Here is a 13,427-nt window from a genome sequence, read left to right on the forward strand (position 1 = left end):
AACTCCAATTGCCTTTTGATTGGTTTGGAGCTGCTGCTGCTTCCCCTGCAGTTTGAAAATGCCAAGAAATGTGCTTCACTTTGAACTGAGAGAACCTCCCTAGCTTATTAAAACTATTGTTGTTGTTTTTTTGTGTGTGTGCCTCTTTTTCACCTAGGGTGACTTGGATAACAGCCCGGGGTTCGAATTTCTCCACATCTGCTCTCACTCACTCACAGACACGCATGCACACACACAGTTGAGTAAGAGCCTTTATATGCTAAAACTTGAATAAAACGGCAGACAAATAGGAGTGGAGGATCTGCAAGATGAGCGCTTTATGAAATATAATCTCTCTTTCTCTCCCTCTCTGTTTGTGTTGATGAGATAGCGCTGGGAGGTATGTATCTGCCTTTGCATGACTATTTACCGTACAGGCACAGTGTTCCTACATCAAGCTTTGGTATAATACAGCACGCCCCACCCTCCGAAAATGCCTTCTTCATGGGAGGGTTGTGAAGTCCTGTTGCGATCTCTGCTGAAGTTTCAGTTAACATAAAAACATTTCGCTAATTAGCAATAGCACTGAGTGCTGTGAATCAGGCTGGAATCTCGAATGATCCTGTTCAAACATGTGCATGCTTCTACTATCTTTAGGAGGCAGACAATGTCTGATCCTTTGATCTCTGCGGGATTAACCATTTGTTCGAGGATCAGATGTACAGAGTACTTTATGTCATGATTATATAATCTACTTCTCGCCAAAATATGGAGAGAGTTGCAGTAACACAATAGGGAGAGAGCACAACCTTGCCTAGGAGAGCTGCTAACATGCACCTGGAAACAAGAAGTCCTTCAGACTTTGCCCTGAGGGCGTCTGTCTTCGACGTTAATCATTGGTTCACATTCTATCAGGACATCAAACAGGTCCTCCCGTACGCTCAATCAAATGTCCACCGCCATGTCTCTTCCTGATAGTGAAAGGCTGACAAGGTGGTGAGCTTCAAGGAAGAGCACTTTCCAAACCCGACTCTGGCACTAAATGCGGTGTTTGTCATGACATTCCTTGAGGACCCCTGCAATTCAAGGGTGTATCAATTCAATTAGCCCAGCACTTACAAAACTCATTCAACGAATCAAGGGCTATGTGATCAGTTAAATCAGGTGTGTTAGAGCTGGGATAGAACACATATGTAGTAGTATTTACTATTGAACGCTGTAGTATACTGTTGAATACGATAGTATATAGTGATGGGGGGGGGGGGGGGGGGAATCGATAGTTACATATGGGGATATAATTTTTGACAATATATTGTATCGTTTTGACAATATCGCAATATTAATTTTGCGCTAGTTGACTGTACCTGACCCAAAACTCTTGTTTTCAGCACTTATATTTCCATGGCTGATCAAAACTTTTCTCATGGCTCTCTTGTCTCTCTGCAGCAGACATATGATGGGCAATATGTTTGGAACATTGAACTGTAATAAAATCACTGTATCGAATCGCAATACATATAGAATTGTGAGTATCGCAATACATATCCTATCGGCAACTAAGTATTGTGATAATATCGTATCGTGTGGTCCCTGGCAATTCCCAGCCCTAATAGTAAATACTACAGTATTACCCCCCCCCCCCAAAAAAACACTAGTAAATACTAGTAATGTCTGCAAAAACACTACACTTTTTTAAAAACTTGCATATACTGTACCCTGCCCATTCCCCTCCCCCAAATGCCAATTTGTGACACCCATAAGTGAGAAACCTACATGCCAAGTATAGACCATATGATGTGTTTCATACAGGTTATAGATCCCAGTCCTTTCTACAGTACCTACCGGTTATGGAAAATGTGCTATTTTAGTATTTCTCCAGGAGGTTTCCTCAAGGATAAAGCCTCCACTTCTATGCTAAAGATAATGAAACAAAAACACTATTGTAAATACTTCAGTAATGTCCACACAAAAACCACTACAGTAGACACAACAGTATAATAGAGTATAAATCATATGGGATATGCACTCCCTGGGGCTCCAGCGGGAATGTTATGTGAAGTACAAGGGGGCTATAAACAAAGGGGCTCTTTCCTGATTACAGTGACAAGGCTGTACATCCAGATGATGTCTCTGTTTACCCTGTCACTGACTTGTAATCAATGGTCATCACAATGCATATTAACTAATCACTGAGGGGATATATTTGAAATATTTTGTCATTTTCCCAACACAATAACAACCCATTGTGTGTGTGTGTGTTTGTGTGTGAGATTCATACAGTCTTTAACCTTCAGAAAATAATTCTCACCGTCTAATGATCTGGTATAGTGGCCTCAAACTGTTGCATTGTTTCCCAACCTGCAGTTTTATGGTTATAAATATCTCCTCGAATAGGATGGGCTTAGATACCGCACTGCAGGTATATATCCATGTGGGTCACTGCTGTGACAGAGGAAGATGTAACGCCACAAAGACCAAGGTAGAATCTCAATTGCTCTACTCGCCTCCTTCTCAAGAAAGTCTTTCCATGTCATTTCAGCAAGCCATGACACCCACAGTCTCAGATTGTTCCGGAATAGTTTCTGTAGTTAGAAACAGGTAAGACTGGCATTCCTGAAACATGATTTTGTTGAAATGTAATTGTATCTTGGAGAAATTAAACTAATTGGTTGCACCCAAATTAGCCATGATAATTTATAGAATTCAGATAATATTCAATAAATATAGTACCCAACATCCGATTTGGACCATACTTCTTCCGACCAATGAGTAAGAAATTGTCAAGTCACATGGAGCTAAGCACAGGCAGAATCCTAGAGCTTCAGCTTCAGTCTGCTTTACACCAGACACTGGGAGAGGAATTCACCTTTCAGCAGGACAATAACCTACAACAAAAGGCCAAATCTACACTGGAGTTGCTTACCAAGAAGACAGCAAATTTTCCTAAGTGGCCAAGTTACAGTTGACATAAATCTGCTTGAAAATATATGGTAAGACTTGCTGTCTAGGCATGATCCCCAACACCTTAACAGAGCTTGAAAAATTTTGAAAAGAGTAATGGACAAATATTGCACAATCCAGGTTTGCAAAGCTCTTAGCGACTTACCCAAGAAGTCACAGCTACAGTATAATTGGTGCCAAAGGTGTTTCTAACATGTATTGAATCAGGGTGGTGAATCAGGGTGGTGAATACTTATCTAATCAAGGTCTGTTAGTGTTTTATTTTTCATGAAAGGGTAGGAAGCATGAGTTTTTACTCACCAATGTAACAACACAGTGTGGTTAAAGACTTAATAACTTAGTTGTAGTCACGATCTGGTTAGCTATAAGTACAAACATATTTATGTTTTGGGGTTATTACATATTTTGTAACTTATATCTGGATATATCTTCTAAACTACCCACTTTGCACTATGTCTCAACGTCATATGGAGAACCTACTCTGTGATACCGAGTTCGTATGCTAGCTCGGTAGCAAGATCAAGCTGGCTAACGTTAGCCACTAGCCATGCTAGCATGTCATTATATTCCAGACCAAGTGTTGACGGTGGTGAGCTTCAATCCACCAATGTGATGTAAACAAGGAGGCAACCTCATGCTCTTCACAGACTTTGTGGCTGTGTTATCTAGTGGGAACCTGATAGGACGGCAGGCTCTGGTGCCTTCTTGTCATGGGTTCAAAATGAAAGAGAAAAATCATACCTGCTTGCTCTAATTGTGTAGTAACTCATCTGCTCTCCTTTTTGTTTCGTAAACTTTTCGGCATGTCCTCTGTGAAGTAGGCTACGGGAGTTTTGTAATTTTTTCCACCTTGGATTAGTGCTAGCTCCCTTACAAAAAAAGATGAGTGTAGTAACTGCAGTCGACTGAGGTATTTTGGGGGGCAGTAATCGCAGAGTAAAGACAGTGTACTGCAGTTACACTGCACAACAACTGCAGTTACACTGCACAACAACTGCACAATACAGTGGGGAGAACAAGTATTTGATACACTGCCGATTTTGCAGGTTTTCCTACTTACAAAGCATGTAGAGGTCTGTAATTTTTATCATAGGTACACTTCAACTGTGAGAGACGGAATCTAAAACAAAAATCCAGAAAATCACATTGTATGATTTTTAAGTAATTAATTTGCATTTTATTGCATGACATAAGTATTTGATACATCAGAAAACCAGAACTTAATATTTGCTACAGAAACCTTTGTTTGCAATTACAGAGATCATACGTTTCCTGTAGTTCTTGACCAGGTTTGCACACACTGCAGCAGGGATTTTGGCCCAATCCTCCATACAGACCTTCTCCAGATCCTTCAGGTTTCGGGGCTGTCGCTGGGCAATACGGACTTTCAGCTCCCTCCAAAGATTTTCTATTGGGTTCAGGTCTGGAGACTGGCTAGGCCACTCCAGGACCTTGAGATGCTTCTTACGGAGCCACTCCTTAGTTGCCCTGGCTGTGTGTTTCGGGTCGTTGTCATGCTGGAAGACCCAGCCACGACCCATCTTCAATGCTCTTACTGAGGGAAGGAGGTTGTTGGCCAAGATCTCGCGATACATGTCCCCATCCATCCTCCCCTCAATACGGTGGAGTCGTCCTGTCCCCTTTGCAGAAAAGCATCCCCAAAGAATGATGTTTCCACCTCCATGCTTCACGGTTGGGATGGTGTTCTTGGGGTTGTACTCATCCTTCTTCTTCCTCCAAACATGGCGAGTGGAGTTTAGACCAAAAAGCTCTATTTTTGTCTCATCAGACCACACGACCTTCTCCCATTCCTCCTCTGGATCATCCAGATGGTTCTTGGCAAACTTCAGATGGGCCTGGATATGTGCTGGCTTGAGCAGGGGGACCTTGCGTGCGCTGCAGGATTTTAATCCATGGCGGCGTAGTGTGTTACTAATGGTTTTCTTTGAGACTGTGGTCCCAGCTCTCTTCAGGTCATTGACCAGGTCCTGCCGTGTAGTTCTGGGCTGATCCCTCACCTTCCTCATGATCATTGATGCCCCACGAGGTGAGATCTTGCACGGAGCCCCAGACCGAGGGTGATTGACCGTCATCTTGAACTTCTTCCATTTTCTAATAATTGCGCCAACAGTTGTTGCCTTCTCACCAAGCTGCTTGCCTATTGTCCTGTAGCCCATCCCAACCTTGTGCAGGTCTACCATTTTATCCCTGATGTCCTTACACAGCTCTCTGGTCTTGGCCATTGTGGAGAGGTTGGAGTCTGTTTGATTGAGTGTGTGGACAGGTGTCTTTTATACAGGTAACGAGTTCAAACAGGTGCAGTTAATACAGGTAATGAGTGGAGAACAGGAGGGCTTCTTAAAGAAAAACTAACAGGTCTGTGAGAGCCGGAATTCTTACTGGTTGGTAGGTGATCAAATACTTACGTCATGCAATAAAATGCAAATTAATTACTTAAAAATCATACAATGTGATTTTCTGGATGTTTGTTTTAGATTCCGTCTCTCACAGTTGAAGTGTATCTATGATAAAAACTACAGACCTCTACATGCTTTGTAAGTAGGAAAACCTGCAAAATCGGCAGTGTATCAAATACTTGTTCTCCCCACTGTAACTGCAGTTACACTGCACAATAACTGCAGTTACACTGCACAATAACTGCAGTTACACTGCACAATAACTGCAGTTACACTGCACAATAACTGCAGTTACACTGCACAATAACTGCAGTAAAACACTGTTATTTTGGACGCAGTATTTGTAGCGTACTGCAGTTATACTCTGACTGCAATCTTGCAATCTTTTTTCATGAGGGCTGACTGATATCTGGAATCTATCTATTTTGATAACTGTTCATACTGTAGCTTGCATTCTTTGATAACTGGTTAGATGGCATATGTATTTCCAAAACTTTGGTGCATTTGTATTTATTATGGATCCCCATTCCTGGTGTCCAGCAAAATTAAGACAGTTATACAGTTTAAAAACTTAACAATACATTCATAAAAGATTACACAACATATTAAGTGTGTAATGTAGTTTTAAGCTAGGTGTTGATAGCAACTGGCTGACTCATTCAGTGCTAATGTAACATTAGCAGGCTGGTAGGGCTAATGTTAGCAGGCTAATTGGTTAACAATCTTGAAGTTGATTTGTAAAATACATTAAATCAAGTATTTGCTTGTAAGTTGGCTGAACATTTTATTGAAACCAGTAGTCATGAGCGCAAAGAATTTGGTTTACTTTGAAGTTATTTCTGTTGGAGTTTACACTATAGGGAATAGGCTGGCTTGCCGGGTCCTCCATATTACATCACACCCTGGAAAAATATTTTCCAACATGATTTCGGCATTCGGATCATTCTGGTTTTATGTAATAACTCAAAAAATAGAAACGTTAGGTGTAACTTTGCATTGGGACTTTTGAGGCGTATACTAACGCAAATCCATAAGTTACATGTGGTTACGTTTATGCTATCTACCTTTTTTTATATTCAAATTGTTCTTCCACTTTGACAGAGTATTTTGTGTAGATCATTGATCAAATAAAAGACAATTCAATGAATTTCAATCTCACATTATAATGCAACAAAGTGTGAAAAAAATTGACACTGCCATGCTGATCTGAGAGTTGCTGTTGGAAAACCACTACAGTGTTTGACTTTTGGCTGTCACAGATGCACCTACAGTTAGCTTTACTGCTCGAAGACACCCATTCACAAGCTAAAAAAATGCTGGCCGCATTTACCCACCAGGTTCAGTAGCTTGAAACACCCCAAAAGCTTGAAAATCCCATTTTAAAAAATCTGAATTTCACCCAAAGTTTAGAAAAAATTTAACAAAACTGAACAAAATTAATAATTGTTTTTTATTTAATTTAGGAGTAAAAGATACATTTTAGTTTTTCAAACAGGTTTGTTAATTAGTTGACTAAATAGTTTTTCATGATTAGTTTTAGTTAACTATAATAACCTTGGGTCTTACAGATCTAAGGGGTGAAAGGAGGGATTGGAAGCCCACCACATACGGTAAGCCTCAGACACGTTTCCCTAAACCTGGGAGCTGTTCACATGCAGTGGTGCTGAAAGCGGCAGAGGGTATAGGCAAACAAGAAGACTCGAGTCTCATTGGAAAACCTGTCAACGTCCATGGGAAATAAGCACTGTGGGAAAGTGTTCTCTCTCTCTCCTCATTACTGATAGTGTAACACTTACCACAAAACCATACTGCTGATTTAGAATGTCTTTCACATTACGAAGCTTGTGCTTTGGTTATTGAGAATATCCGCTCATGACAGAATTACACGTGTTATCAGTGTGTTATAATGTTCATCATATCAAATCTCTTGCCAATTAAAATGTCAAAGAAAGGAGTAGTTAAAGAAAATATGACATTTTCCCATAAAGCACCCAAGCTGATGGATGAGTTCAATAAGTCTATTCCATCAAGAAAAATGTGGTAGCAGATAATTAGGATGACTCAACATGGTAACCTCTCAAGATAAATTAAAATGTAAAAACTAAAAAAAATGTAGACACAATAATGACACAGAACATCTTTCCCCTCTGGTTCATCAAATCACATTACAATGACTAAACTGAAGCTCTGGGTCATGTCAATAGAATACACATGTCATCAATCCACAGTGACTGCATCACAGTTAACAATAGTGTAATGCAATTACGCACACACCTGCACACGCACAGAAACAGTGGTAGAGAGGTGAACTGTGTAGCCTTCAATGCAGCATAAAACTGCCTTTGTTGGGATATTCATCGAGTTACAATATCACCATTCAGGTGAGAGACAAACAGGAGACATTTTCGGGAAAGACCGCAGCAGCAGGCTTTTCACCCAGTCCTTCACATTACACCTACAAAATGATTTACCACACATTTTGGATTTTTACATGGAATAACACACAGCTATGATCCATAGCAATAGGAAAAAGACACCATATTTAGAAAAAAAACATTAAATGACAATAATCTACCCAACAAACAGCTGTTTAACATCCAGAAACACATATTAATATATTCCTCCAAAGCCTCCTCTCCCTACGGGCTTCAGAGAAAATACTTGAGAACACCACGGCAGCCTTGGTTGGAGTCAAACTCGAGACGGTCTTTGTTATCAAGCCACTTCGCTCTGCATTCACACGTCTCGAACTCCTCGCTCTCACTTTGTGAAGTGTGACAGCGGAACGTTATTAGCTCTGGCACTGTGGGCTACCAGCTACATACAGTAGCTAGACGCTCTCTCTCGCACATTCCCATCTCTCTAAAGTTAGCCCTATTAGTGTTCTGCTAGCCGAGATGGATACGTACTACTCCCTACTTGGCTAATGGTACCGTCACCGGGGCGGATCACAAAAGTCTGTCCGTGCTTTGGATCGGATAGCCTATGTCTGGGTCTATGTCTCACGGATCTTCCTTCCGTCTGTTTCTCTCGGGAATCTACATCTTTCTCTGCCTCTCTCATTTTCAGATTTCGGTGTATCTATTTATCAAATGTTTCACTCTCCTATCGCACGCTCTCTCAATTCCATGTAATCTAATAAAGCTTTATTGGCAGGGAATACATGGGTAAATATTGACATTCTATTCCTCTGTGTGTGTGTGTGTACATGCATAGTTGTGTACACACACACACACTCCCACCAACTCCCCTCTCCAGGTAGCAGTGAGAGGAATGAAGGGGATAAGGCTGCCACCTCCTAAGCCACCTTGGGAAAGAAAACAGAGGAATGACAATGACAAGCCTGGGAAGAAAACATTTACATTTGCTCAACTTGCCATTGGCTCAAACATTTTGACTATATTAGCCGACACAGCTACAAGGATGCACTTTCATGTTAGGTTAAAGACTTCATATTGAAGCTTATAGAGACCCCCAACTGATCTATAGAACAAACTTAAAATGACCCTCTACTTTGGTTTAGATACAAGCAGCATGAAATTTGAATTGGGGAAAGTCTTGCTTACCACTTTTTCCATGTGGTTTCTTCCTTCACAGACTCCATGAAATGATGACCTCTTCCTAAATATTTGCTCAAATTATTAATTATGTTTATTGTTACATAGAAAGACTGGCTCAACTTACCCCACTCTTACCTACATACGAAATGCCATAAAATACCCTTTTCCAAAGTGAACAAACCAAGTGTGTCATAACAACACCTGTCTGGTCAGCGCTTTCATCTCATCCTTCTTGCGGCTTTCTCCAGACATTGATCTACTACACGGGAAGGTGTGTGCCACGGTCTTCCCGCACGTCCCCATTCACGCATAAACTCAGACATGCAGCCCAGGTGCATACAGGTGCTTCACGTATAATGTTGCACGAACCCCCTAACAAAACATCGGATAAAAAAAGACAACCTGCCACAACAAAGTACTGTTTGACAACCAACGGCAGGCAAAGGTGCCGGCACCTTAGTACTGAAACAACTTTAATTTCACTGCAGAACACTCCCTCTAAGAGATAGCATAAAAATGTATCAAAAGCATCCCCATTCATGAAATGTAAATCACAAGAAAAACACATCAATATTGAAAAAAAGGAGGGGGAAAAAGGGAAGAGAGCAGGTACGTACTGTATCTCTGGGGCAACACGGCCACTCCGGCCAGCTCCATGCTGGAAGTCTTGCAGAGTACTGAGAGGTGTGGAGAGAAAGAGAGTGACAGAGAGAGAGAAAGAGCAGAGAAGGGCAGCTCCTGCCAGAAGACATGTGATGCGCACACTGAAGGGAGCGTCTGGCTCCGTGTGCACTCTGCTCTTCAGCCCAGCAGAGACGTGCAGCGTGTGTGTGTGTGTGTGAGAGAGAGAAAGAGAGGAGTCTATGCATGTGTGTGGGGGGAACAGTATGTGTTCGTGAGAGAGTTTGCATTTTATTACTGGATGAATGGATGGAAAGAGACGGGAGAGGTGGAGAGAAGGGAGGAAGGTTGTGGACAGATGGAGAGAGAAAGTGAGAAAGAGGGAGCCAAATAGAGAAAGAAAGGGGGCAGTGAGAAAACAAGGGGAAATTAAATAAGGACTAGAAATGTGAATAAGGGATGAGAGAGAGAGAGCACGTGTGTTTGTGTGTTAGCAGGAAAAAGGGAGGGGGGAGGGAGATCGAGAGAAAATGTATGTTTGCATTGGAGATGGTTTATTAGCAGAGCGTTGGCCCTATCACACTTTGGAGAGCTACGCTCCCCTCTTCTTTATTGCTCATGCACTGATTCCAAATAAACTGGAGCGCTGAGAGCATCTGTGTGTGTGTGTGTGTGAGAGAGCAGCTAAAGTAACAGGGCAGTGGGCTGGGCAGAGCCAACACTGTTCCAATAGCACTTCCACTTCTTCGACCTCCTTCCCTCATGGTAGTGTTCCCTGATAGCCCTTATACTCTCAGAGCTGGACTCAGTTCAAAGCTTCTAAGACTGATTAACAACCTCTAACTGAACATGTTTGTTCATTCAACCATGCTCTACATTAGCTCAGCAGAGGCAGCTTTGAAAACAATAGATATGGTTTCCCCCCCCCCCCCAGAGGGAAAACAGATCGATGGGTAGAGGAGGAACAGAAGTTACAGAACCCACGTTATCTGCTGTTTCACTCGAATTGTTCCCCGAACAACGCTTGTTTTTATCCCCTCACAGCTCGGCACACCTCAATTACGCTCTTGTTGTCGCAGGCAAACCCCTTGCTTTCTCACATCTGTGTTCAAACCTCCAGCTATCATCAGTCTGTTAATCAAAACACAGGCAAAAATCTAAACCAAGTTCGATTGCAGCGACTCTGGTTCAAATGACAAACGTCAAGAAAAAATTACTTTTTTCATTGACGATGGAAAGGGGCAACACCTTAGCTGAGAGAAATCAAGAAAATCTATTTGGAATTGTGATCTCACAGGCTCACACACAACTTGATCTCACAGGCTCACTGGCACATCGTCTCCTGACGTATAACTACCTTGGAAAAACAGCAGTTGGATGCTTGCGACCTGCCTGACATTAAAGCAGGCTTAGCGAGCACAGAAAGTGCTTACATGGACAATGGCAGCTAACCTCGAAATCTTGAACCTTGAAATCTGGGCTTTGCCAATCTCCCAAACACACACCCGGGATTTGCTAAAGCCACCCCACCCCTTGCCTGCCGTGTGCCAATGTGTATTTAGAGCAAGAATACTTCAAGAAGGGCATCTCCAATCTCCATTGCACCACACTTCAAACACACCACTTGTTCCTCTGAGACTGCTCCACCCAAAGCCATCCACTTAAAGGGGATTTGACCTGTGTTGACTCACTTGGCTTGGCTGGCTCAAATGTATGTGTGTGTGTCAATGCGTGTTTGTGTGTGTGTGTGTGTGCGTGGCTGCGTGTAGTTTGAGTGTGCACGTGTGCTTGAGCATATAGTGTGTTTGACAGAGTGTTTTCAAAATGTGTGTGTGTGTGCACCCAAGCAAATGCGTCCCTGTTTTAAGTGGTTTCCAACAGCTTGCATTAGTCGGCAATGACATGCTACAGTACCTGATGTGCAAACTTATGGTTAGCAGATTAGCAGGCTATTCAGTGCTGCATTGGAATGGAGGCCTGTTCTTTGGTATCCCCGGGACAGCGTCCATCACATTCTCAGCAGCGCCTCATTATCTGTCCAAGGAAAATAGCACTGATATCAATTTGGCTCAGGCCACCAGCATCATCATCATTTGCAAACTGCCACGTGAAGGTAATGCATAATATAGCAGGCAACGGCAAATACTCCTGGATGTGTGTACAATGGACGAGAGCGGAAGCCATTTGAATGTGGAGGATAAAGATAGGAAAGCATGGAATATTGGATAAGAAATTCTCTCGCCCTCTCTCCATATATATATATATATATATATAGATAGAGAGAGTTCACATATTAACACCACCATTTCACATGTGAGGAGAATAACATGTTTTCATTTCACGTGTGGAAAACCCATTTGCAGTTTCACATCAAATAAAACTCCACATGTGGATGTCGTACTTTGCCGTGCGGCAGCAAAGAGAACAGTCTGTGGCTGGAGTCTTTGACAATTGTTTGTTTGACTCTTACATTTGGGAACTTTACAGTTCTATTGATCAAACAGCCATGAAAAAGGTAGGCCCTCTCTCCCTCAGTTATGCACATCAACAAGATCTACAACTAATGCTAGCCAGAGCTAAAAATCTAATGAAGGAACATTAGATAAACCCTCTCAAACTTTTTCAGCTAGTTGGCTGTCAAAATTGCTCTGATAAAGAATGGCGAATTATAGCCTCCTCGTCCTTCTGCAGCTTCCCTGCCAATGCATGCTTGTCGCAACAAAGTACCCAAGCTAACTGGCTAAAGTTGGCTAGCTAGCTACTTCCAGACACAAATGAGAGAACATCTCACTCTGACCATTTTACTCGCCGTAGCAGAGCTGGTTAGGCAGATTACATGTTATCTGGAGAGTTCATGACTAACTATTACTTTATTGCCTACGTTTACGGACACCGGTCATATTCAGCTGGTGTTGCGCATTTGTAAATTCATCAGTTGTTCCGCGCTCTGACGCACAGATGAGTGCGCTCTGAAATCGGAGTAGATAGACAGAGGGAAACTTGTGACACAAGAGAGATGCTAACTGGAGAACAGTCGTTCAAGTTCATGCTAGCTACCCAAAATGACACCTGCATCTCTAGCTGTGTATAGCCACCAAAAAAACGATATGAGGGGAAAAAGTCAGTCACTCCTCCAATGGCTTGACATGACATCCTCATTTTTTTTAAACTTTACAGCCTTGTTCTAAAATGGATTAAATTGTTTTTTACCCTCATCAATCTACACACAACACCTCATAAAACAAAGCAAACCATTTTTTTAAAACATTTTTGCAAATGTATACATTTAAAAAAAAAATGAAATATCATATTTGCATAAGTATTCAGACCCTTTACTCAGTACTTTGTTGAAGCACCTTTGTCAGCGATTACAGCCTCGAGTCTTCTTGGGTATGAAGCTACAAGCTTGGCAAACCTGTATTTGGGGAGTTTCTCCCATTCTTCTCTGCAGGTCCTCTCAAGCTCTGTCAGGTTGGATGGGAAGAGTCGCTGCACAGCTATTTTCAGGTCTCTCCAGAGATGTTTGATCGGGTTCAAGTCCGGGCTCTGGCTGGGCCACTTAAGGACATTTAGAGACTTGTCCCGAAGCCACTCCTGCGTTGGCTTGGCTGTGTGCTTAGGGTTGTAGTACTGTTGGAAGTTGAACCTTCGCCCCAGTCTGAGGTCCTGGGCGATCTGGAGCAGGTTTTAAAAAATCGGGACCTTTCTGTACTTTGCTTTGTTAATCTTTCTATCGATCCTGACTAGTCTCCCCGTCCCTGCCACTGAAAAAAAAACATCATGATGCTGCCACCATCATGCTTCACCGTAGGGATGGTGCAAGGTTTCCTCCAGACGTGACGCTTGGCATTCAGGCCAAAGTTCAATCTTGATTTCATCAGACCAGAGA

The 13,427-nt window shown here is 42.2% G+C and overlaps 1 protein-coding gene across 4 annotated transcripts in view; it reads right to left on the reverse strand.

Annotated features, from left to right (window-relative positions):
• The window catches only part of LOC139542080 (1-phosphatidylinositol 4,5-bisphosphate phosphodiesterase eta-2-like), a 176,357-nt gene that overhangs the window by 132,675 nt on the left and 30,255 nt on the right, over positions 1-13,427 (reverse strand). Inside the window, exon 1 of one of the 4 annotated variants that reach the window (XM_071347105.1) lies at positions 9,535-9,677. The exons of the other annotated variants lie outside the window; for them this stretch is intronic. Within the exon in view, the coding sequence (XP_071203206.1) occupies positions 9,535-9,574 (40 nt within the window). The 5' untranslated portion in view covers positions 9,575-9,677. Of the gene's footprint in view, positions 1-9,534; positions 9,678-13,427 lie in introns of those variants that run through there. 4 annotated transcript variants of the gene reach the window in all.

The sequence above is a fragment of the Salvelinus alpinus genome, chromosome 17, assembly GCF_045679555.1.
Source record: "Salvelinus alpinus chromosome 17, SLU_Salpinus.1, whole genome shotgun sequence".
NCBI lineage: Eukaryota > Metazoa > Chordata > Actinopteri > Salmoniformes > Salmonidae > Salvelinus > Salvelinus alpinus.